The sequence below is a fragment of the Cyanistes caeruleus genome, chromosome 1 (assembly GCF_971803275.1).
Source record: "Cyanistes caeruleus chromosome 1, bCyaCae1.hap1.1, whole genome shotgun sequence".
Classification (NCBI taxonomy): Eukaryota; Metazoa; Chordata; class Aves; order Passeriformes; family Paridae; genus Cyanistes; species Cyanistes caeruleus.
In genome coordinates, this window is record NC_141701.1 from 33,545,059 (window position 1) to 33,568,590 (window position 23,532).

At 36.9% G+C, this 23,532-nt stretch overlaps 1 protein-coding gene across 5 annotated transcripts in view; it reads left to right on the forward strand.

Annotated features, from left to right (window-relative positions):
- The window catches only part of NCOA2 (nuclear receptor coactivator 2), a 189,290-nt gene that overhangs the window by 104,986 nt on the left and 60,772 nt on the right, over nucleotides 1–23,532 (forward strand). For all 5 annotated transcript variants that reach the window (XM_086885498.1, XM_086885494.1, XM_086885505.1 and 2 more), the window contains 2 exons: nucleotides 9,407–9,508; nucleotides 10,384–10,556. In XM_086885498.1, the coding sequence (XP_086741624.1) occupies nucleotides 9,426–9,508; nucleotides 10,384–10,556 (256 nt within the window). In that variant the 5' untranslated portion in view covers nucleotides 9,407–9,425. The remainder of the gene's footprint in view (nucleotides 1–9,406; nucleotides 9,509–10,383; nucleotides 10,557–23,532) is intronic.

Consider the following 23,532-nt stretch of genomic DNA (forward strand, 5'->3'; position numbering starts at 1 on the left):
AGGTTGAATATCTCTGTGTGTAGGTCCTATAACTCTACATGTTACTTACCATATGCACCTTGTGTGGAAACATGCAGTGTTTCTGTCTGGCTTGCCCTCTACTTTTTACCTATACAGAACCATGTTTCCTGAGCTTTTTATCAATGGAATATATTTTATCAAATGTAAGCAGACTGGTGTTTGACAGGCAGTTAACTGGAGTGAAATCCTAGTGCAGGCAAGCCCACATTACAGAGATGTGTAAATGCCTTTGTTTATGTGGTTGGTCATATTTCTCTCATTGCTAAGATGGCATCTTGAAAATCACACCAAACTGTATAAGCTTTCTGGTGTTATAAGTAATGCATATATTTGTGTCAGTTCTGAGATTAGAAAATGTTCCTGGATTTGAGTTTTTCCACTGTGCCTTACACTTGTGAGAGTTTCTCCATTTTTTCCTCTCTCTCAAGTTTGATTTTCTCTTTGCTCTCTGGTGGTTTCTAGAGAGGAAAGTCGGTGTGGGAATTTAAGTGGACAAATAACAGTTTTGAAACTGAGATTGGCAGGGAAGATTCAGTAGGAGTCAAAATATGCTTAACTCACTGTTCCAGAAGTATCATCAACTGGAAATGAAAGCTGTTTAAATACAAAGTTTCCCATAATAATACCCTTTTCTGTGTTTTTAGATTTGCTTCATTTATCAGCTATGTTATTCACAAAGTTTTATTTTAAATCATAGTAGATATGAAACACTAAGCTTCAAAATCAGTCTCATAAGTTGTTAATAACTATGAACTATGAGAGAAAAATCTAGATTAAATAAACAACTTATGTGGGAATTTGGACTCCTTTTCCAAAGCAAATGCTTGCAGGCTTAGTATTTTTGTAGCCATAGTTTAATGCTTATTAAATGTATCATAGGAGGCTGAATGGATTTAGAATAACTTCAGGTTTGGTTTTTTGACTTAGCTACCTACCTAATACAAACAAAAGGATGTAAGACTGACATAGATAGATAGGTAGATAGATAGGTAGGTAGATAGATAGATAGATAGATAGATAGATAGATAGATAGATAGATAGATAGATATTCTGGCATTATATTTTGTTACTTAATTTCTTGTTTAAAGGGAAATTTTAGTGATATTAACCTGCAAATTTTGTCCTTGCGTACTGAGAGTCACAAACAGTTCTTGATAACTAGAGAAATAGAAACCCAGACCTGAAATTGCAATACAGTCTTGAAGGTTTTTTCGGTAGTAACACCTGTTTCCTCTCCGACGGTGTTTTGATGAAAACAGATCTTTTCCTCTTTAAAAGTAGAAATTAAGCAAACCTGTAGTATATTAAGAAAAAAAAAAGGGAAAAAAAAAAAAAGAAAAGGTGCTTCCTTCTTCTGATATTTTTCCTCAGTTGTTTTATTAGAGCCTGGTTTTGCTATTCCTGGGCATATTAGAGGTGCTGACGTAGCCTAATCCATAAGCAGCTGAGTGAGTGGCTCTGTTAAGAGCCTTAGCCTATGGGAATACAGAAGGTAGGAGCCAGCCTACAGTGCTGGGGTCAGTCTGGAGGGGTTTTGGCAAAGTCTCAAGCAGAACTGAGGGTTTCTTAAACCTGTGGGTTTGACTAGCTGAAAAAAACCTCTTTCTCCTTCAAGATGTAGGTGGATTTTACAGAAAGTCATATTTAAAAAAGTCTGTAACACTGAACATTAATGTTAGCCATTTATTTGATTGTTACAGCATGTGTTAAAGAGCTGCTGCTGCCCATTTGCAGCCTAATGTGTTTATTAGACAATCTTCCCAGTGGCAACTTGAAGTGTCTGTCAGGTAAAAAATTCATGAGCATTATTGGCTTTCAGGCTGCAAATGGAGTACGTTGTCTTCTTACTGTCTAGTACACCACTCTAAAGCCATTACACAGGAGTGAGGGAAAAGATTGAGGAAGGAGCCTTCAGCTTAAAAATGTGAGTAGTAGGTGTTGGAGCCAGTTTTCAGTTCTTTTATACATGGGCTCAATGGCATTTCTAAGAAAATTATGTTTCTTTTCTTAGTTATAGTTTGTGTTGAAGAATAAAGTAGAGCTTGGTAAATACTGCCATAAATCTTGTTTTAATGTTACCTGTAATAGACTGTCTTTAAAATAGAAAGAATAGAAAAGATAGAAGAGGCTACAGGTGCATGACAGATTTTAGTACAAATCCTTTAAAGGTGACTAGAGTCTTTCAACTTGCTGCTGTTATCTTCCTGAAAGGAACAGAAATTCTGTTTTCCCTTTTTGCTTTGTACTGTGTGACTGTTGTAGGTTTTAGACAGTTTCATCTATAGTAAAAGTGATAGTGCTGTTTTGAGAAAGAAGTATACCCTTAAATAAATTAGTTTATGTTTTTAATGTGAGGTTATGATCACCAACCAAGGTATTGGACATCCTGTTTATTTTGGCAGATTGGCATTGTTTTGTTTGGTATTCCAGGTGTTTAGTGGTGAAGGTCAGGAATATGTAAGTTGGTTGTAGCGCATGTGGCTTACTTATACCAGGGGTTCAGGAGGTTGTTTTAATGTATCTTAATGTCTCTGTCACATTTCTTAATAGTGGATCTCTTGCTTAAATCTTATTTTACCAGACAATGAAGTCTTTTTTTTCCCCCTTGTTCCTTTTATTTCCCTTGATTTTCACCTCCTGTTTTTTTTATTCATTTTCAAACCCTTCTTCACGTCTGTCTGGATTTGTCAGAGCACCTGTGCCAAGGGAGTTTGCATGTGAAAAGGCTGAGCTTCTCCAGGTGCGGCGCAGCGCGTGGGGCGGGCGGGCTGCGTCTGCCTGTGACTGACAGGTGCTCCCGTGGAACGTGCTGGGAGTTAAAGTTCCACCTCAACTGACCAAGGAAAGGTTGGCCTTAGGCTCCAGTGGCCCCCCCTCTCTGATCTAATATCTTATCCTGCCTCCGACAGCGATTTCCTTTGGAGGCCTGGGAAAGTGGCTAGCAAGCATTGCCTTCCTTGAAAAGGTTGAAGATTGCAGTATGTATCAATACTAAATATTTTCCAGTTCTGAAGTGAAGCCAGTGAAAAAAAGAGTTCATAAGTAGGAAAAAATGTGAAGAATCAGAATTTGCATGTGACTTCCAACTTTCCTCTGGCTTCTACCAGAATTAATGTTACGCACAGTACATTTCTAATCTTGAAACTGAGATAGAAAGTTTTCTAGTCATGGCAACTTCACAGGAAAAAAGGATGAGCTATAATGGCTGTATGTTTTGAGTAAACAACCACAGAATTATAAGCTGGTTTTTTTCAAATCAGCTGTTAGAGAAAATTTTTTGCCAAACTTTTCACTGACTTGTAGTATTTTTGGTCAGTCAGCAGTATTTTTCTGTTTGTTAGTCAGTAAAACACTGACTTTAGTAAATCACTTTGATATGTATTGGTTGTATGTACACTCATTTCACGTGTTGGTGGTAGTATAGTACTGCTACCTGATTGTCCACTATATGGTACTTTACCTATTGTTTGCTACTTTTCAGGTTGAACTAGCGGCTTTGAAGGTGTAATCCTCATTTATTCTTTAACTGCATTTGTTAGGCTTATAATAAATCTGACAGTTTAACAGGCCTTGTTTGGAAGATGGCCTGTTCTGATAAGAGATAAAATGCACATTATCTTCTTCTACATTGACTCTGGATGATTAACTGAATTCACTGGTGCTGAGGATCAGTGTTGGAAGGCTTATTCTGCATGCCATGTTCCTTCATGACATTTGAGGAATTGAAGAGATGTAAAAATTCACACAAGTGATTGGTGCTATTTTCCTCTCTCCCACTTCATTGTGCCTCTGCTTTTCTTTCCCATTTGAAAGATGGATGTTTACTATTGCTTTATAATTAGGTGTGTCTCTGTGTACTCCAACTTTAGCAGTTGCTGGTGGAGGATGTAAAGGAGGATGTGCTCTCACGACAAGAGCAAAGACTATTGTTTTATAACTGATAACAACAAAAACAAAACAAATCCAAAGAAAATAAAAGAAAAAAGAATTTAAGCATATTTCAGACTCTGTTATTTCAGTCTCCCAGCGTGTGGTAGAAACTGGTGTCAATGAATGTAGTTACTAATATGTACTCTCCTAAATACTTTAAATTTAATTTTTCAGTGTTTGTGATTTACATTTAACAATTGGAATAATTAGCCAGTGTTTTTTTTTACAAGTGTTTTGGGTGCTTTGGCCTGTGGTAATGAAATGAAAAGAGAGGGAAAATGCACTTCTGGTCTTAAATATAAATAGGAAAAAAATACTAAGTTACCTGAGATGTCCTGTTGTTGCGGGTCATCAGTAGGAGAGTAAAGTTAGTTCTTTGGATATTTTTAGTAATAATATATCTGATTCTCTAATTATCTCCTTCCTTGTAGGAAAATGCTACAGTGAATGTATTTTTATTTCTATTGCTCTATTGCTCATTTATGCCCAGTGGAATTGAAGCTTAAGTCAGCATTAGAAGTTCAGGTCTTAGTTATTGTTGCAGTTCTGGTGTTTTGTTGGGATAGGACACATGGAAAAAAACATAATACAGAGTAGAAGAATCTGGTACCATCACTGAAGGCAAAATACTAATTCCGCAGTGGGATATTGTGTTTGTATTTTGGAGTGCAATACAGCTCTCAAACAACTTACACAATGAAAAAGGGAGGGCCTGGTGTTGCATGACAATTCATTCTGCGAGACATGCATTCAAATTTAACTTGGTAAGACAATTTCTTTTAAAATAGAACTTACTTAGTTCAGTATATGACATATCATGATGCTCATTTTTTCATTATCAAGCATGTTTTTATCTCTCCTCAAAGCAGTGATTACTGCTGGTTTTGTTTTTACTAATTTCCGATTTGGTTAATCATTTTTCTATACCTTGCTGAAGAACCCTTACCAACATTTTCTTGATTTTTGTATTTGTATATGATAGAGCTGATATTGTATTTCCACTACTTCCAAAGCATCGAATAGATTGAATGGTTTAATTTCTTTATCTTTCTTCTTTCTGAAAATTCCTGTAGAGATGTATAAAAAGATCAGTGGAGCAGGATACATGCTGCTTTCTAATCTAAGTTCCCTTAAGGGGAAGTTTACTGGAGTAACACTTTGAGTCCCTGACTTGTCATTCTGTTCATAATGTCTTTAGTTTTGAATTGTCATGCTTCCTGGAAGAATTCAGACTTCAAATGTGGGACTTCAGTTTTCTGAGCTGAGAAGTTCTATGAGTGGTTCAGGAAAGTACTTTGAGTGATTCAGGAACCTAGGAATATCTAAAAGTGCTTTAAAAGTTCTTTACTTCTGTTTTTAAAATACTGAATGATATAATGTTATGAATATTTGTGTTGTGTAAAACTGTTGGTAATAATTAACTACCAAGACATTTTGATACAGATTAGTTAATAAGTATGGAGGAAGGCAGAAACCAAAAAGCATAATATGTTATTTAGCTGCTTCGATCCACAGATACTCATTTCTGTGTCTAAAATTCATCTATTAATTCAATAAAAAATCATTACATTTTCTGTTTCTTACTTGGAAGTTTCCAGGGCCCTGCTCCTTGATACTATATGTGCCCAGAAGTAGTTTCTTCAGGGAAATGTAGTTTTAGTTTCTTGCTTATGCATTGTACGTACACATGAAATTTGTAGAGGTACCTAAACCTTCTCAAGTTCTTCATTTAGCGGTATGCATTGGTCTTCATTGTGAATTAGCTCATGGAAAAATATGTGAAACAGCTGCTTTCTTTTTAAAAGACATGAGGAAACTGGGAGAATGTTTGCCTCTTTGACTCGTTAGAGTCATTGCTGAGAAATGGGAGATGGAGCTTTGCTACCCTCCTCAGCCAAAGGGAGTTAAACCTCAATCCCTCTGTCTTCAGTGTTAGAACTGCTTACCCGTGAGTTTAGTGGTATAGACCACACCCCTAAAGATTCTGCACTGCAGGAGTTGATCAGCCTTGCCCTCTTTGCTTCTTAAACATCCAGCTTTGGCAGCAGGTAGCCTAGTGCCCAGGAGGCTGTCCTGCATGGTGGGAAATACAGGCATGGGAGCTCTCTCTGAAAACTCCATCTCCATCACCCAGTCTGGCTGTTTTAGTTAAGACTCTATCCACATCTTCTAAAAGTTGATTCTTCCTCATTTCTCCTAACTAGAGAATAGATTTTAGTTTCTGAATTCCAAAAGAAAACCTGACTTTTTAACTATCCCAGTCAGACCCTAAATACCTAGAGAGACAAGGGTTTGGGGCACATCCTTTTGATTTTAGTACTGTGTGCTAGATAGGGATGAGTGACTTTCATTTTAGCCTTTGAGATTTTTTAGACCTCTTTAATATCATCTGTCTAGCTTTCCACTTTCCAGAGCACCTATCTCTGGATTTTACATTCTGCTCTGGAGCACAGTCACCTACAAGACAAGAAAATGGCCTATAAAAATCTTTGGGGTATAGAACATGATTTTTAGTTAAGACATAAAGGAGAACAGAAAGCAAACATGGTAGTGGTAGTAGGTGGTAGATTTCCAGAAATAAATTATGATGAGTGAGAAAGAAATGGGTAACTCATTCTAAGAAAAAACTGATAATGCTGCTGAGAAAAAGATGTAATAGCCTGTCAGTGCAAATAAAATAAAATAAATATATATATTATTTGTTTGCAACTATTTGCTGTGTTCAATAAGGAGAGAAGAAGGTGCTAGTTTTGTAATTATGATACCACTTTTTTTCCCCATAATACAGAAGGATAACGTCTAGAGTTTAGGGTGGGAGATGAGTTTTAATGTGTCCTTCAAAGGCTGATAGTGTGGACCTAGTGGGATTCCTACAGAAGAGCATCAGTGTGATATATGCATTGGTGGAGCTACCGGTGAATCTTTGGTTCCCACAAAAATAAAACTTCCCTTTAAAGTAGGTCTGATGGAGTAGGTAGGAAAGCTGTCAGTAACAATGACAACAAGTTCCATGAGAAATATTGTATCATGTCAGTTCTGTACGCTTTCTTGAGGAGGAAGGCGTTTTGGAGAGTGGTGTCCACCCTAAATGTTTACCTTCATACTACTTGGGAGGGAAAGGGAGTGAGAAGATGACAGTTGAAGGTTTGACAGGTATTTGTGAATTGTTATGCTTGTTTTTCTCAAGAAAAACAGCTGATTTACATTTCTCAGGTATTACTTGGGAAGCATAAAAATGAAGGGATTCTCCAGCCTAATGTTCTTCTGAACTTTAGGTCACCATCTGAGTCTAGATGAGAGATCAGATCTTGGGAATGTACAGCTTTCATCATGCTGACAATTTTTTCTCACCTTGGTCAGTGAAAAATTTAGTCATTGAAACAGAGCTGCAAGGACAGTTCCAGCTCTCCACTGACAAAACTTCTGTTTAAATACTGTCAGTTTCCTTAATAGTATCTTACACCTTCCTCGGAGCTCTTATTTGTGATACTTGTGAAATTGCAAGGAAGTGCTTGGCGCCTAACCTATGTATATATTATATACATATATATATTATCCAACTACTCCTGTAGTACTACATCCTTCACAGCTTCCCTTTGAAAGCTGTGTCTGCTCTGCCACAGAACCACGGCCTTCTTGCTCTTCTGCAGTGGGGTCTTCTCAAAATAATAGCAGCATGTATGTATATGTAGATATTGATATGCATGTATAGACTCAGTAGAGAAAAGGTAATTCAGATATCTTTCAAATATAATCTGATACCATTCGTGTCAAAGAGCAGATGGAAGCTATATGTTACAGCATGATACATGGAATTTGAGCAATATCTAGAAGAAGGGAAATAACTTCACTCTCTGCTAAAAGTGGTTAAAAAAATACTGAGATCAGCTCAGTTGGTCAGAGCATGGAGTTAGTAACACCAGGGTTGTGGGTTTGATCCCGGTATTCACTTAAGAGTTGGACTCAGTGATCTGTTTGGGTCCCTTCCAACTCAGAATATTCTGTGAAATTTACTTGCAGTAAAATGAAATTATTTTTTATCTTTACTTCTAATTTAGGGCAATGTTAGGTGGTGGTTAGTTCTGAATGTGAGATGGTTCCAACTCATCATTTGCTTGCTCAGGTTTCAGTGAGTAGCCTTTCTCAGCATTAACTGCCTTGACCCTAGTCTTTGGGCTCCTTTTGCCAATATCTGCAATGTCTTCACTCAGTTGGCTCATTGGGATTTCCAGTGTGAACATCTGATTACCAGCACAGGCTGGCTGCTAGATTTAAAAAAATGTCAAAAAGAAAAAGGGAAGGGCACTGTGTGTTTAACCCCTGACAGCTCACTCATTAGGTTCAGTGCATGACTGACCAGGCCAGCAGGGAAAGGAACTGGTGGGACAGAAATGAAGGACTTGGAGGTGGTGAACTCCCTTGTTTTGATACCTGATTTCCACTTTATGCCAAAGTGAAATGGTCATGCAATTACAGGCTCCAGCTCTTATTTTAGTATGGTATGAATCACCTCCTGGATACACTCACCTCCTTCATGGCCCTCATTCTTCTTTTTCTGCTAATCCCAAACAATACAGGAGCTCTCTGAAATGTCCAGAAACACCTCTCTGCCATCATCCTCATAAAACTGCCAGCAACTAGGCAGATGCTGAGCTGGGACTGCCCCGTCTTGCATGAATTTTTGATCATTTGTATCATCTTCCTATGTTCTCTGATGATTCCTGCCTCTAGAATATTGGTACTTGATGAGAAACATGCAATCCGGGGTAGGCAAGTTTCATGTGCTTCTACAGGACAAAGGGAAACCAACAGTTCGGAGCAGGGCAGAATTTCCACAGCTTGTTTATTGCACAGATTATGAGCTTGTGTTGTTTTACTACGTTAGCTTGACAAGGTACCCTCCTTATGAGGTAGATTATACAAAATACAAAATATTTATCAGTTCGTCAGCGATCCCTAGTGCTGACAGATGTTCTGTTTCTACAGTTTTGTACATGTACTTTGCAGGCATTATCTTCTGATTTTTAATTAAAGCTTCATGTACTACCTTTTCATGTAGCTGGGACACATGTTTTATTTCATGTATTTTAGTTCTGCTGTATTTTTCTTGTTGTATGGCTCTTTTTCCTTTGTCTTTCATCATTCAACCTTGCAAATTTGCTATGAAAATACAGCAACCCAGGCACAAAATATATTTATCTCTTCTTATGTAACTGGTAACAATCAAAGAGATTATAATGCTTTACTTGCCCAGCACAAATTTTCTTCTCAAGGAGTTTTGTGTAGCATTCATAAACACAGTGGATTTATTGGTGTCTTTCAAACAAGATCTATTTCAAATGATGGATTTGCCAAGTAAAATCTTAGCTGAGCATGGAATGAGAAACTTGGAAATATGAACTGAGAACTCAAGACTTTTCCACCATAACCCTTTCTTGTACTTTTTTCCTTTTAGTTGCTGATATGTGTTCAAGATGAGTGGGATGGGAGAAAATACCTCTGACCCATCCAGAGCAGAGTCAAGAAAGCGCAAGGATCCCGACCAGGTTGGACCCAGGTTAGACCATTTACTCCTGGAAATATTCAGAGAATGAGTTAAAAAAATGTTACATGTTCTTCTGTTTTCCAGTTAGAAGATGACAAACAACATTCTTGCAAAGAGAAGTCAGTGCCAAACTACTTTATTGCAGTCATTCTGTGTTATTGAGGGTTTGGGATGGAGATGGGAACTATTTTCTTTTATTATTATTTGTTTGTTTATTTTTGAATCCAGTATTGCGTCAAAATGCAGAATTTTGGTGACAGTTTAGGAGAGATGTAAAAACCTTTTTTAGCTTTCACTGTAAGAAGTCTTTAGTCACTCATTTTGTCAATCTGAGATTTTTTTTACCACCTCTGTTGTACATTATAATCTAGGTCATGAGAAATATTTTCCAGCTTTAGAAAACAACCAACAGAAATACATTTTAAAGCATAACGACTCATTCATCAACTAAAGAGTGTTCACAAGGAGGCAGGGAGTATGGATTGCTCAGTTTAACTAAGCTGGTTTATTTTCTCATATACAATCACTCTATAATACTCTTTGGATTCTCAACCCCATGTGGGAGGGATGCTTGTAAATATTCAAATCCTTCCCCACTCCCCCAAAATAATCTTGTGTTTTCAGTTTCTAATCCCAATCCTCTTTCAAAACAAAAACATGAGTGCTCGGAAAAAAACAAGTGACATCTTTTCTAATGCTCTTTTCCTTGTTCCAGAGGAAACCTTTCTGCTTGAGAAACTTGTAAGTTATATTTTAGTAGTGAGAGAGGGCCGTTCTCTCTCTGTTTTTGTTAAACTACTCTCAAATCTTTTGAAATCATCTTTGAGTTGGCCACAAGGCAAGTAAACCGACATTAAAGACAGCATTTTTATAAACTCCTCTTTCAGCCCTAAAAGAAGCACTGAGAAACGCAATCGTGAGCAAGAGAATAAATACATTGAAGAACTTGCAGAGCTGATTTTTGCAAATTTTAATGATATTGACAACTTTAACTTTAAACCTGACAAATGTGCAATCTTGAAAGAAACTGTGAAGCAAATTCGTCAGATAAAAGAACAAGGTAAGAAGACTAATTAATTGACTTTGAATATTTTGTGTTGATTATTTTATTTTTGGCTAACCTGATAGTCTCTTCAGCTTTTGTTTAGCAAATTCCCATGTTTTTCATTAATCAGGAATGAATAATGCTCTACAGTCATGTGAATAGAGTGTGCTAAGTATCATATTCAGTATTTATAAAATAAGCTTCACTGAAGATTTAGGGAGAGAGAAGATCGGTCAGCCTGATGGCATGTAATGGAATTGAAATCACTTTCACAAAAGTTAAACTATCAGATAGCTTTGAGGAAAAAAACCACATACTCTTACATGGATGATGAATCCATGCAAAAGAGAAATAATCCAGGAGTGTGGGGTATGTAAGTGTTCTGCATATTCGTTTTGCTTTCTTTTGTTGGTATGAATAGATATTGTGGACTAAATTATCTGCGTCCTTTAAATGATGACATCATATCCTCAACTACAATAGATTTGAAACTATTCTAATCTCTAGATAGGGTCCTGTTATAAATGTAAACCACAGAACGTGACAGTTTTCTTCCTGTTGTTTGTCTAGAAGATTGGTTTTGTATTTCTTTTCTTTTGGTATATTTCCTATTCAAAGAGAAAACCCAAATCTTTTAGAAACTTTAAATTTGTTGGAAGTGGGTTTTGTGGCACAGGTCTGTCTAGGCAGGCACATTGCAGGTGTTTGAGGCAGATTGAAATTCTTACACTGGGTGCATATCATTTTTCTTTTAATGTAGAAGATGTATATCTCTTTGTAAACTGTGTTTAGAGTGATTCCTTTGATTTTCAAACGCTTTACACGTCTTGCACTTTTTCACTTTTCTGTGGGAAAATAATTCTTCCTTTTCCATACTGTGTGTGTAAAATTATAAAATTGAAGACTTCATGTTTAATAATTTAGATATGTAATTATCTAAATATATAAGTAGATCTGTGGTTTTAGACATCAGTATATTCAAAGCTAAATGGAAAGTGGAAAGAGTCAGATTGTGTCAGCTGTCTCCAAAGTGGCTATAGCTGATTAATCTTAGGGATTGTTCCTATTTCTCAGCTTGTTCTCTTCCTTTTGCTGTTAGGTTGCTAGGATTTTTAAAGTGGATATTCTAGTGATGTTGCCATGCCCCATATTAGAAGTGTACTTGTTAACCTGACACAGTGTCCATCATTGTTTTGCACCTTGCTGTCTCTTGAGATCTTCTTTATCCCTATTTTTTTCATCCTTTTCTCAAATTGATTCTTAAATTATTTTTTTTGCTGTCACCAAGCAACATATACTCCTTACCTTTACCTGAGAAAAGGACAAAGAAATTGTGTTTTCCCAGGAAGTGGGTGCACAAAGGAAAATCTGCTAGCAGTTCTAGAAAATCTAGTCTGAACATCTGGCTCTAACTCACAGTAACTTTGTCAAATCGAGGGTTTTATTGTTTAGGACCAATGTGATAACAATACTTTTATATTATAATTATATTTAATATTATAATTATTATAATAAAATATTCACACTCACCAGACCAGATTATATGTAAACTGTCATCATGCACCTGAATTGTGCCAAAGCTGAATGTGCAGTTTGTTTTTTAAGGTCATAAAGTCTTACTAGAAAGCCAACTGAATATACAGCTTGAAGGCAGCCTAAACTGCTGTGAACACTGTTTATTTCAACAAGTAGAAGTAGTTTGCAACCCTTGCAATAAAGACACTAAATTGCTCTTTTTGATGTTGATTTGTTACATGAGGTTCTTCAGTTGAGGACAATTAGATGTTCTAGTAACTGGGTATTCGCATAAAACAGCTGGTACAGACTGACTTCAAGGCTCTTTAAGGGGCACTGCAAAGCACTGAGGCCTTCAAGGTGGTCATTAATAACATCTCAGGGTCTAGACATGAAGATCAGAATATTTGAAATTATTCCTTTGAGCTGATAAAGGTTTGATGCCTATTCCTACACAGAAGGTACTTCTGTTTTTTGTAATAGCAAATTTAAAAGGCTTTTGCTTTTAATAAAAATTCAAATGACAGCATAGTCTGAAATGCAATATTATTTTGGAACAGGCATTTCATTAACAAAAATGTCTTACATATATTAACTGTCCAGATTGCACAAACAATACAGTGTACCTCTGTACTTCTGTTGAGTGCCACAAAAAACCTGACATAAACAATGCCAACAGGTTGAAGACCCAGTGAGGCTATTGCTATTGCTCTCTCGTGTTTTATAGTAGTTTATCACCTCACATTGGGAATCCTGCACTTAGATATGCTCATCATTTAAATGTATTAACTTTTAGGTTGTTAAAAATCTTCCTGATTGGTTTTCCACTGTCATGACCTGTTAGAACACCTTGACAGCAGTCAGAAACTCAGTTTATGTATTTGTAAAACAAAAGTCATTAAAGTAATGCAATACTTGCATGAAGTGCCATGAGACTCAGGTTAAAAATAGTATTTTATTACAGTTTTTTTGTTGATTTTTAGTCTTATGCAGAATACTTGTAGGACAAAACTAAATGAACATCCTGAAACTCTTCAGTGATTCTACACTGACATGGACATATTAAGATGGTTTAGTGGTCACACACTGGGTCTGCCCTGCATTTCTTCCAAAGCAGATTAGATTAAATCAGTGAGAACTTAATTTACAGTTTTCTTATTTAGAAGTTTTAGTGAAGAGTTGTTTCTTTGAAATAAATACTAAAAATTTGCATTGCACATGAAGATCTAATTACTTACAAAAGCACAGTCAGTTATAAATACCTCTGTTAAGGTAAAGAAGTAAAGCTGCTGAAAGCAACAAGTTTTCTAGCTGCTACTGAGATTTGTCAAGGAAATTTTATTCTAGGTTCTAGGAATGAGAACAAGGAAGGATGCAATGCAGATTGATATATGTTTCCCATGTCAAGCTAGCTGGTCTGGTAGCTGAAAAAAGTAATAGATCTTTTGCTTTAATACTCTGTAATTTAGTATAATGTTATCCTGATCTATTTTATATGGAAATGTAGACTTGGAATACTTTATCTGTTATCTTTATATCGTTTCTCACAGTATATACTTCAAAGATTCCTAAGTTGTGGTATGTTAGAGTTTCTTTTTATTACAATTTGAAGGCAAGTTTTAAATGCTTTTTTATATGTAAAGCTGAATTTATTAAAAGAATTTAAGATATTTGGAAGATGTAACCATAGTGTGAAGTTTTCATCTGGATTTTGAAATGGTTTTGGTACTTGGGAAAGTGATGACAAGTTCTTTTACAAAAGCTTAATTTTCTTCTGAGGACTTTTATCATATTATCTTACAATGATAGGATAGAGATTTTGTGAATGTCCAGAGGAGATGAAAAATTGTGATTAGAACATGAAGATGAAACAGAAGTTGTATTCATGTAAATCTTAAGTGGATATCTCTACTGGGATTTGAGACTTGTGTTTCAAGCACTTGGGAAAAGATTCATTCAGTTTTTTTATTTATAACATAGAAGTAATTTGGAACAGTTGTGTTACATGTTCTTTGAAGTGTAAGCTCTGCTGTTGTTTGCAGTCCATGTTAAGTTTCTTGGAAAGAGTAATAGTCATATATGTAACAGATGTGTTCATAATGTGTACAAGCAAGTAAGTTCTGATTTGCACATGCTTAATTTAAAAAGCTTGTGTTAGGCAAGTGTAAAGACCATTGGGAATAAATGTTCCTTTATATGCCAGACAGGCAAGAAACTATAAAGCCATTTGATTGTACTTAAACAATATGCTTAGTAAAATAGTGTCCGATTGATTTTAGGATCTTACCTTATTTTAAGAAGCAACTTCAGCACTTAAGACACTAATTTCTATTCTATAAATACTGCTGAAAGTGTTTTCTCATATCTGAAGACCACACAATTTTGACAGCAAATAAAAGTAATCTGGCTTTTCTTCTTCCTTAGTTGACCATCAGTTGAACTGTTTCCCATCAATCTCATTTGATTTTAGTCCTTTACCTTCATTCTTGTCACTAGGCTGAGTTCCCTCATCATGGTAGGGGGTTTTTTTCTCATTATTTTTTTGACTGCTTTGTCTCTATTTTGCTGAGTTTTGTGGGGTTTTGTTTTGGTTTGGTTTTTGGGGTTTTTTTCTTACTCTTCTGGATATAAAGCAAGTTATAAAAATTAAAGAACCCTTTCCCTTAGTTGCAGCTCCTTTTATCTGTCATGTTGGCCCCAGTCTCAGCAGGTAGATAACTTGTCTTTTAAAGAAGAGACTATTTGTTGCATTTCACTGTTTGAACAACTCTTGCTTCAGACTTCTGAACTTCATTTTCTTCATTATCTAGTTGTGCTTTTAGCCTCCTGTCTAAATATCAGCAATGCAGTAGGTATGGGGGATACTGAAGATCACCTTAAGCTTCTTCAGCAGTTTCTCCAGCTAAGTCTCCTCTGACCTCTTTGGTTGGAGTGCTGAGGAATGCATCCTGACATAAGTACAAGACGTGAGGTTGTTGTTTTTTTCAAGTCCCCTGAGTTCCTTTTACTAAAAGCCCGGTCTCCATCTCTTATTTCTCTCCTATTCTCCAAGCATTTTTGTCTTCTGTAGTATTTTTTTAAGATGGCATCTACCTGTCTTATTTAGATTCACTTAGAGAGGGATATAATCTACTGTGGTAAAGTATCCTCAAATACGATTTTATATCACTTCCATTTTCCTGCAGAGTCCAGTTTTCATGTGTCACCAGTTTCAGAAGGGGTTTTGTGTTCTGTAGATCAGCTTTCCAGTGGTTCAGAGAAGGGGTATTGGGTGGCAACAGCTGTTAATGTACACTTCTGAGTTGTGAAACAGGTCTTGTTTTCAGAATAGCCTTAAAAGACAGACCTTGGACAGAATGAATCACCCTGTGAAAGCAAAGTAGTGTTGGGAGAGGGAGAAGTGCTTGATTAAGAGAGACATGCGTGGAAACCTGTATGAACTTAAAAAGAGGGCTTGTTGTTAATCCTATTTATCTTCTTTTTCTGGTTTCACATTTGATAGCAAAACCAGTTTTTTGCTTCCCTGTAGCAGTACTATGTAATCACAGGGGCACTCCAGCAGATAGTGTATTGTTGCCTCCAGCACCAGTATGCAAGTAAAATTGCTTGCTAAAAGAAAGCATCATGGTCTTAATGCTGTAATGAGGTGTTGTTTTGGCTGCTGCTACTTTGAATTTATCAGATCTGAGTTTAGATTCATATTTCACAAGATATTTAAGCAACTGCCTAACTTTAAGCAGATGAGTATTCCCTGTTAAGTCAGTGGAACTACTTAAAGGTTCAAAGTTATGTGCATAAATATCTTGCAAAATCAGGATATTAAGGGAAGAGAGCATATGCAGACCTGTGTTTTGTTTGTTGGTTTTTTGATTTGCAAATATTTTACTGGGTCAATTTTATTGTAATTATATTTTTATATTAATCATATTTGAGATGAGTTATTCAAATTTTATGCCAGTTTTTGAATATTTTTATTTTTGAAGGAATTCTACATGGCTATCACTATTTGTATATACTGTATTTTCAGTCTGATAGGATTTTAAGACTGAATTAAGTATCACAGGAATTTGTGCTTGAAGTCATGGAATTTATGCAGAGCATTTACAAAAAAATAAACCCAAAACAACAACTATTACTGAGTTTGCTTTGCTGTCTCCACTACCTACAGCTGAGAGTGATGCACTGAAAGTGTCTTTGATCTTCCTCTGTACATTGTAAAGTTTTCTAGCTAAATATGCAGTTTATGTTGACTTTACTACTTGCATGGCTCCAAAGAACTACTAATTCACTGAAGAATTTAAAGTGGCTTTACATAATGCACAGCATCAGTTTCTTTTCTGCATCTGATGAAAAGTATCATTGGCCAGCAGAGCCATCAAGTGGGAAGCTTCCTGGTGTTTACTTATTTTATTGGAGCTGTGTATCATGCAAAATATTAGATTAGACCTTACCTACACGTATGTTAAGGCATTTGAACTATATTAAGATTCTTCTGTGGAGGCAGTGTTATATTGTAATTAATACTACTTACTGAATAATAGCTGAAGACATTTTATGACATAACTGAGGCCACACTGTGATCAGACAATTAAAAGAGGGGGATTGTTCAGCACGGGGTGGAGAAGGCTCTGGGGAGGCCTCATTGCAGCTTTTCAGTTTGTAGAGGGGACTTACCTCTACAAAAACAGGTAGAAAGACAGAGAGAGAAGTCTTACTGAGGCCTTTGGTGCCAGAGCAAGAGGCAGTGGTTTTAAGTGGAAAGAGGATAGAATTAGTTTGGACATAAAAAAGAAGTTCTTTTTTTTGTGGCTAATGAGGCACTGGAGCAGGTTGCCCAGAGAAGTTGTGGATACACCATCCCTGGAAGTGTTTAGAGCCAGATGGGATGCGGCTTTAAGCAACTTGGTCTAGTGAAAGATGTCCTTACCCATGGTGAGAGGGGTGGACTAAGTGATCTTTAACGCTCTCTTCCAACCCAAGCCCATCTGTGATTCTCTTGCTTCAAGAAAACAGGTAAAATGATCATCAAGTGTGCAGGCTGCAAACTGACCTGTGGAAAGTAAGTCAGCTGTTGAAAAGCCCTGGTTTCACCATCCCTGCCCTCCTGATCACAAGTTTCCATTTCCTCCCCTACCATGACAGTAGCATTTCTGCAGCTGTGTGATGAGCCTGAGCAGTGTTTTTGAGGTGTTGTACAGGATCTGTCTCACCATGGGTCCTTGGTGGGGCCCCACTCCCACACAGGTCCAGGTGTGCCAGGGACAACTGAGCTGGGTCAATGCCCACAGATGTCTTGGTGCTGTTGGGCGTTGCAGGGTGTCACGTGATGGCTGTCACCTAACAGGACATTCCTCTTGACCATGGGCTTCAGCTTAGTCAGTGATGGATGATTCCCATGCCAGAGATAATTTGCTTGAAGTTTTAGACTGAAAATCTAAGTTTGACTTCAAGTTATGGGTCAAAGTTAAAGTGAATGTTACTCTTAGCTGTTGAGGTCCCGGTCTTTTCCAGGCAGACATAGTCATTACTGGCAAGTGCTGCAGGAAAACCTTCTTGTTTGTTTTGCATCTTACTTATAAATATAAGTAATATTCTTTGTTTTCTTTGGTCTCTGTTTTCATTTATAACTTCTGAATGTCTATGAGAAAAAAAAATAACTCAACCTAGCAAAGCATGACTGTTCATATTATATAGCTGCAGAGATGATTGCAGTGTAAGAGGTTGTGATCTATAACACCAATGCTGGAGAATGCTATAAAGGACTGAGCTGCTTCTCCTATATTTAACCTTCTTTGGGGGACATGTGTCAAGGGTTCCCTCTTTGTTCTTTACAGGAATATTTTCACTAAAGTTTTTGGCTTAGTTACTTTAATAAGTAATGATCATATTATGGTCTATGTACTACTGGGATTGTAGTTAAAATGTCTTGCATAAGGGAGATGGAGACATCTCTTCTTGAAATTCTGGGTTTTGGAGGCCACCTCCTTGGTGAGTGTATTGTTCTCAGACTGCATTTAAATTGTCACTGAGCACTTTAAACTTCAAAATTTTGCAGGTTTGTTCGGGGGGTTTTTTGCAGTTTATCATGTGATCTCTTATGAAGTGTAAATATTATAAATTCATTTAGCATTTTTATTTGAGGGGAAAATAAAATACAGAAATACAAACTGACATCCATCCCTCCACAATATGGACTAAGCTTTTGAGTCGTGTTTCTCACCAGCTGTTCTGTCTTCAGAGGTGTGGTCAGAAACAAAGGCTGAGTCTAGGTGCTAAAAAATAAATGCTGAGTTTAAGGTCTGAAAAAGAACTGTAGCCTTCTGATTTGAGTCTCAATGATTATGTTTTTAGTCCCTTGTTGCTGGGTGGTTTGCAGTGTAAAAGGTGCTGACTGTAGAACACCAAATCTTGCTGTGTTCTTTAGATTAGTGAATGCAATGTCTTAATCTCAGCAGCACATAAAGCAAGTAAATGAAGGAGACTTCATGTTACCTTGGCTCTCTGTCTGCAGCTTAATTTATGGAATAGCAAATTAATTCACTGTGAATAGTGATGATACTTCAGTCAAAAAAAGATCATCTATTTTAAGAAATCTAGCTTTTGTTACACAGCTTTTATCTTTTTAAAGACTGCAGCTTGAAAAGCAATAATATAATATTTACTCAAAATAGGGTGCAATGCCGTTCATACCATGTTTGAATCCTGAAAACCTGTGGATTCACAGCACATTGAAGAAGCATTGATCAAAGGCTTCTCTGTGTTCAAACTAGAACCAAGATAATTGCATCTGTTCTAAGTCATGCATTTTGTTACTGCTGTAAAAGATTGTGTATGTGGACAGTTAGTTGGAAATAGGTGTCCTTGAATGTGAAATCACCAAGGATATGAAAAACAATTAATAAGTCATCTATTACTACTTCAACATTCAGTTTCTTTTATGGAAACCCACAGTGGGCAGCTGGGGGAAAATGACAGACTGCAAATTGAAGGAAGACATGTCAAGTGATCAGTTGCTTGCTCTGTCATGAGCACTGTTGAGATCATAGTGAATGCCCTCAGACAAACAACTAGAGAGTCAATACATACATGCTTTCTGTTTGCTTTCATCATTATGGGGTGTTGGCACATCTCTAAGTATTTTACAGGGCAAGGAGTACTCTTAATTCATTCACTGCACGCTTAAACACACACACCTACTATCCTTCCCTTCTTTAACTTGAACAAGATCAGAGCAAATGCCAGAAAGGGGAGACAGAAAAGTACATAAATTAAGTTCTGCTAAAGCGGATAACTCTATAAACCATAAATCCATTAAATAGATACTCCATAAATGGAGATACTTCAGATATGCCCATGTTATCTGAAAAAATATCCTTATGCTCCTTTGGATAAAACAACTGTGTTGTACCTCCCTTCAGAGGCCCAAGTCGTCTCAGAGCAGAAATGCATGTCCCTGCATCTTGCTTTCCTCTCTGGCATGGGCCATAATGGAGCTCCACAGTGTGCCTGCCACAGAGGGACAGCACACAAAGGCAGGGTACAGCCTAACAGCTGGAATTTGTGACAGACTCATTCAGAAGGGGCAGATTGTTAATGGGAAGTTAACAGAAGCAACTGTTCAGGAGCAACTTCATGAAGAAATTGGTAGGTTCTGTCATTCCTCGCAAAGAATTCTGAATGTTCTTCAAAATATTTGGTGGAAGTTCTTATCATAATGCAGGAGTTGGTGAAATATTTTGGGGTGTGTTACAGAGAGCTGGCTAGGCAGGTAGAATGGTCCCTTGTCATCTTGAGATATGTGATCACGAAGAGCACTAGCCTTACGCTGGTACTTTTTCTCCAGAGGCACAATTTCCTAGAAAGACTTGGAGCAACCTGCAGTTCCCATGATTCTTCTGAGGGAGATGTCTTCCAGAAACAGATTAGGTGTGGGCCTATATTCAACACTGAAGAGGAAGTGTGTTTAAATATAACATTTAATCTACTTGGAAATAAAAAAAAAAGAGGAAGAGATATCAAGGTTGTAATTTCTAAATACAGGTTGGAAAACTTAGAGGTACCCTCATTTAGATTTTTCTTGGTTTGTTTGTTTTGATGTTTGGTGGAAAAATATCAAGGTATTTTGTGCCAATAACATAAAATTCTTCCTGTCTTGCTACTTTTGTATAAAACCTTTTGCCATCTTGGGTTGAAGGAAATATTTGAATGTTTGGGGTTTTATTTCTATCTTTAGTTGTTTCTTCCTATCCCCATTCACTCCTCTGAATGCAATGCTCCCTGTCACTAATTGCCAAAGGTGGAGTTTTGTATATTATGGATTTTCTTTGTATTTTCAAATTTTCCCCCATTTTTTGAGGGTCTTTATTTTTAAGCCTGTACTGTTTTCTCTTTTCAGTAATTGTCTTGTGTTTTTTTTTTTCACGCCTTCCTCAGTCATGCTGTCTTTTGCCTTTGGTGTGGCTTCAGCCATAATTTTATGACCAGCAACACCATACCTGTGACAGTTTTATTCCATTCACTGTCATCCCTCTGATAATGTTTTTACTCTTAGCTGCTGCAATAAGAAATCATCAAATAGTTTAGGGAATGTGACAAAAGTTACTAATGAGTCGTTGAGTGTTACACTGATGAAAATCAAAGATTATTGTGATTACTATTGAGCTTGAAAGTTGAGCCACCATCTGTCTATCTGCAAGAGGTGCTGATTTTAAGTGAACATTGTGGTATAGATTGTCAGGGCATTGTAGTTAATGTTCAAAATATAATTATGTGTTTGCAGTTGGCAATCTAAAATGTAAATATGCCCAGTAAGCTTTTTCCCCTTTACTTTTTTTATATCAGTGATACAGGAAGAGAAGCCAGTCCGTAAAACCTTTATTAAATATGACTGAGGGAGGATATTGGCTTTCTCAGGGTCATTGTGAATTATGGTGCAAGAATACTCTTCCTTTCCCTGAGCTATGTGATGGTCATGGGCATTGCCATTTGTTCTTTCTTTGAAGCTCAGACAAGGAGCATATATCTTTTATCTCAATAGATTAAATGCTTTCAAAAGGAAGGGGTATGGTTTCTTCTATTGTTTATTGTGGGGATTTTTGTTGGATTAGTTGGTTGGTTTATTTAATCAGGACTTTGGCCCCAGTAGTCTTAAGTGTTTAGGCTGAGGTGAACACATAATACTGTGGAAATAACAGCTGTTATGTAAAAGATTTCACCTGTTTGTGCTCTAATGGGTAAAATGTAAAATGGGGAGCAGGCGTCCATGTTCCTTTTTGCAAGCTAGTGGGTAAATTGGAGACTGGAGGAAAATGTTCTGGATTGTCACTTCCCATGTAATGCACGGGCTTGGCTGCAGACCTGCATTACCGGCCTTCATACCGAGGAGGGACACGGCTGGAGGCAGACCAGAATCTCCAACATTTCCTGCTTAAAGCTACGTGTATTCCGCATATTCAGAGTGATGATTGACCAGCAAGGGCCCCTCACTCCCAGCCTATGCCATGTCAGGAGTTTGAGGCTGGGAAGAGCAGCAAGGCTACAGAGCTGGCTGGGCAGCACCTGCCAGCACAACATGGAGCATCCTTTCCACTGAGCTCCTGGCTGCCCATGGGGAACTGTTGGAGAGCTGTTAAAACAGCTCCAAGTTTCTTCTCAGAAGAGAACTGAAATAGCTCACTGAGAAAAGAGAGAAAACAGGACCATTAGTGTTTAATAGTTTTTCTGTTTATGGATTATACTGACATATTTCAGACTGGGTGCTGATCCCTGCTTCATGAATCTGAATTAGAGAAACAGAAACGGTAGCGCCCAATTAATTAAGTACGGTTCAGTCTGTTGAAGGGAGCCCATTTGTACCTATCAGTGGTATTAGCAGACATTTTAAAATGTCTGCTAATTAATATGTGACAGTAAAAATTATTGCAATTGAGGTTAAAAGTGGCTTTGTCTGGATGTAAATCATAGCAACAAGATATGATTTTCTAGGGTAGTGTAAAAAGATCTCTTAATTTTAGAGAATATTTTAAACAATGCAGGTTAATAATCATCACCATTCTTCCCACATCCACGCTGTATTCATAATGTACCTGAAGTAATGTAGCCACTGTTGAAATACATGAAAATTATTGTAAGTACAGTTTTGTAAAGGACTTGGATTAGAAAAATCCCTGTAAATAACTAAATTGCAGAAATAAACGGTTTCTTCTAAGAAGGTTTTGTTTTTCCATCTACTTTCCTTGCAGTAGTAGGAAAGTTTCTGTTTCTAAATTGCCTTGAAAAATTTGGCTGAGGCCTGTGATGGTGGGTTAGACAAGTAAGAAGAGGGGCCCAAGCTTCTATTTCTGAACATTGGGCTTTTTTAGAAGAAAACTTTACTTGTCCTTAATGATTTAGAGCTTTTTTGCAAAAGATTTATCTACCATAATCTGGACTATTAGAAACAGTAGGAGCCCTGTAATCCATGTTAACATGGACACATTAAATTAAACTTGTTTCTGTTCTTCCTTAGCTGTCTTCAATTATCTGTGCTCCATTTTGGCCTATGCTTTATTATGGAAACTTCTTTTCATGGGCTCGTAAAGAACCCATGATCCATTATATTTCTTTTTTGTGGACCACATTAGGTCTCTTGAAGACTTATGCAGTTGTCAATGGCAATTTATAAAAGCAAAAAGATCCTTGCCTGTTGTTGTAGATGATCTGCTGTGTCACAAAGATTTATTATCAGCATCCTAAAATAAGACAGATATTTTGTAATCATGGCGATGTGGCATTCGAAGAAAGGGAGTCATCTGTTTCCTTTTAACAGCTGGTTGAGTACAGAAGAGTTAGGCTTCAAGAAACAAAGTCTGGCTAGATTAATACTCTTTTCTAGTATGTTATTTTGGCCTAAGTTTTGGAAACCTAAAAGTTTAATTAGCCTGGCAACTGCATCTGCAGATTCTAGTCTAAAGACTGTTAACCCTTATATCTTTAGTTTCAAAATCTGGCTTGTGTTTTTACATGTCAGAGAACCAATTGGAGGGCTGTTAACATTTGTAAAAGCAATATATTATTTCTGAGACCATGGTGGAGCCCTGTTTTGAACGAAATTATCAGATTCTGCCATGTTTCTTGTCTTTGAAAACATTAGCTCAGCCAAAATGTTAAAGAACATTGGACTCTCACCATTTAGACATTCATATTAATACTATTTTGAGAGATGAATTATCAAAATAAGATGAGGTTACTCATTAGGTAAATATGTAACACTTACAAAATTGCAAATGCCAAAAAATACAGTAAAATTTTCTGTCCTAATTCAGTACATACCAAAGAAAATAATTACTTTGTTAAATGAAGTGATGCCAAATATTTGTATCTAATATTTCAGCGCAGAGGTCAGTTAGCTTGGCTCTTTCTTTTGAAATGCAGCCATATTAATGTAACAGATTTTAAGTCAATGATGATGGCTGTGTGGCATTTGTTATCACGCACA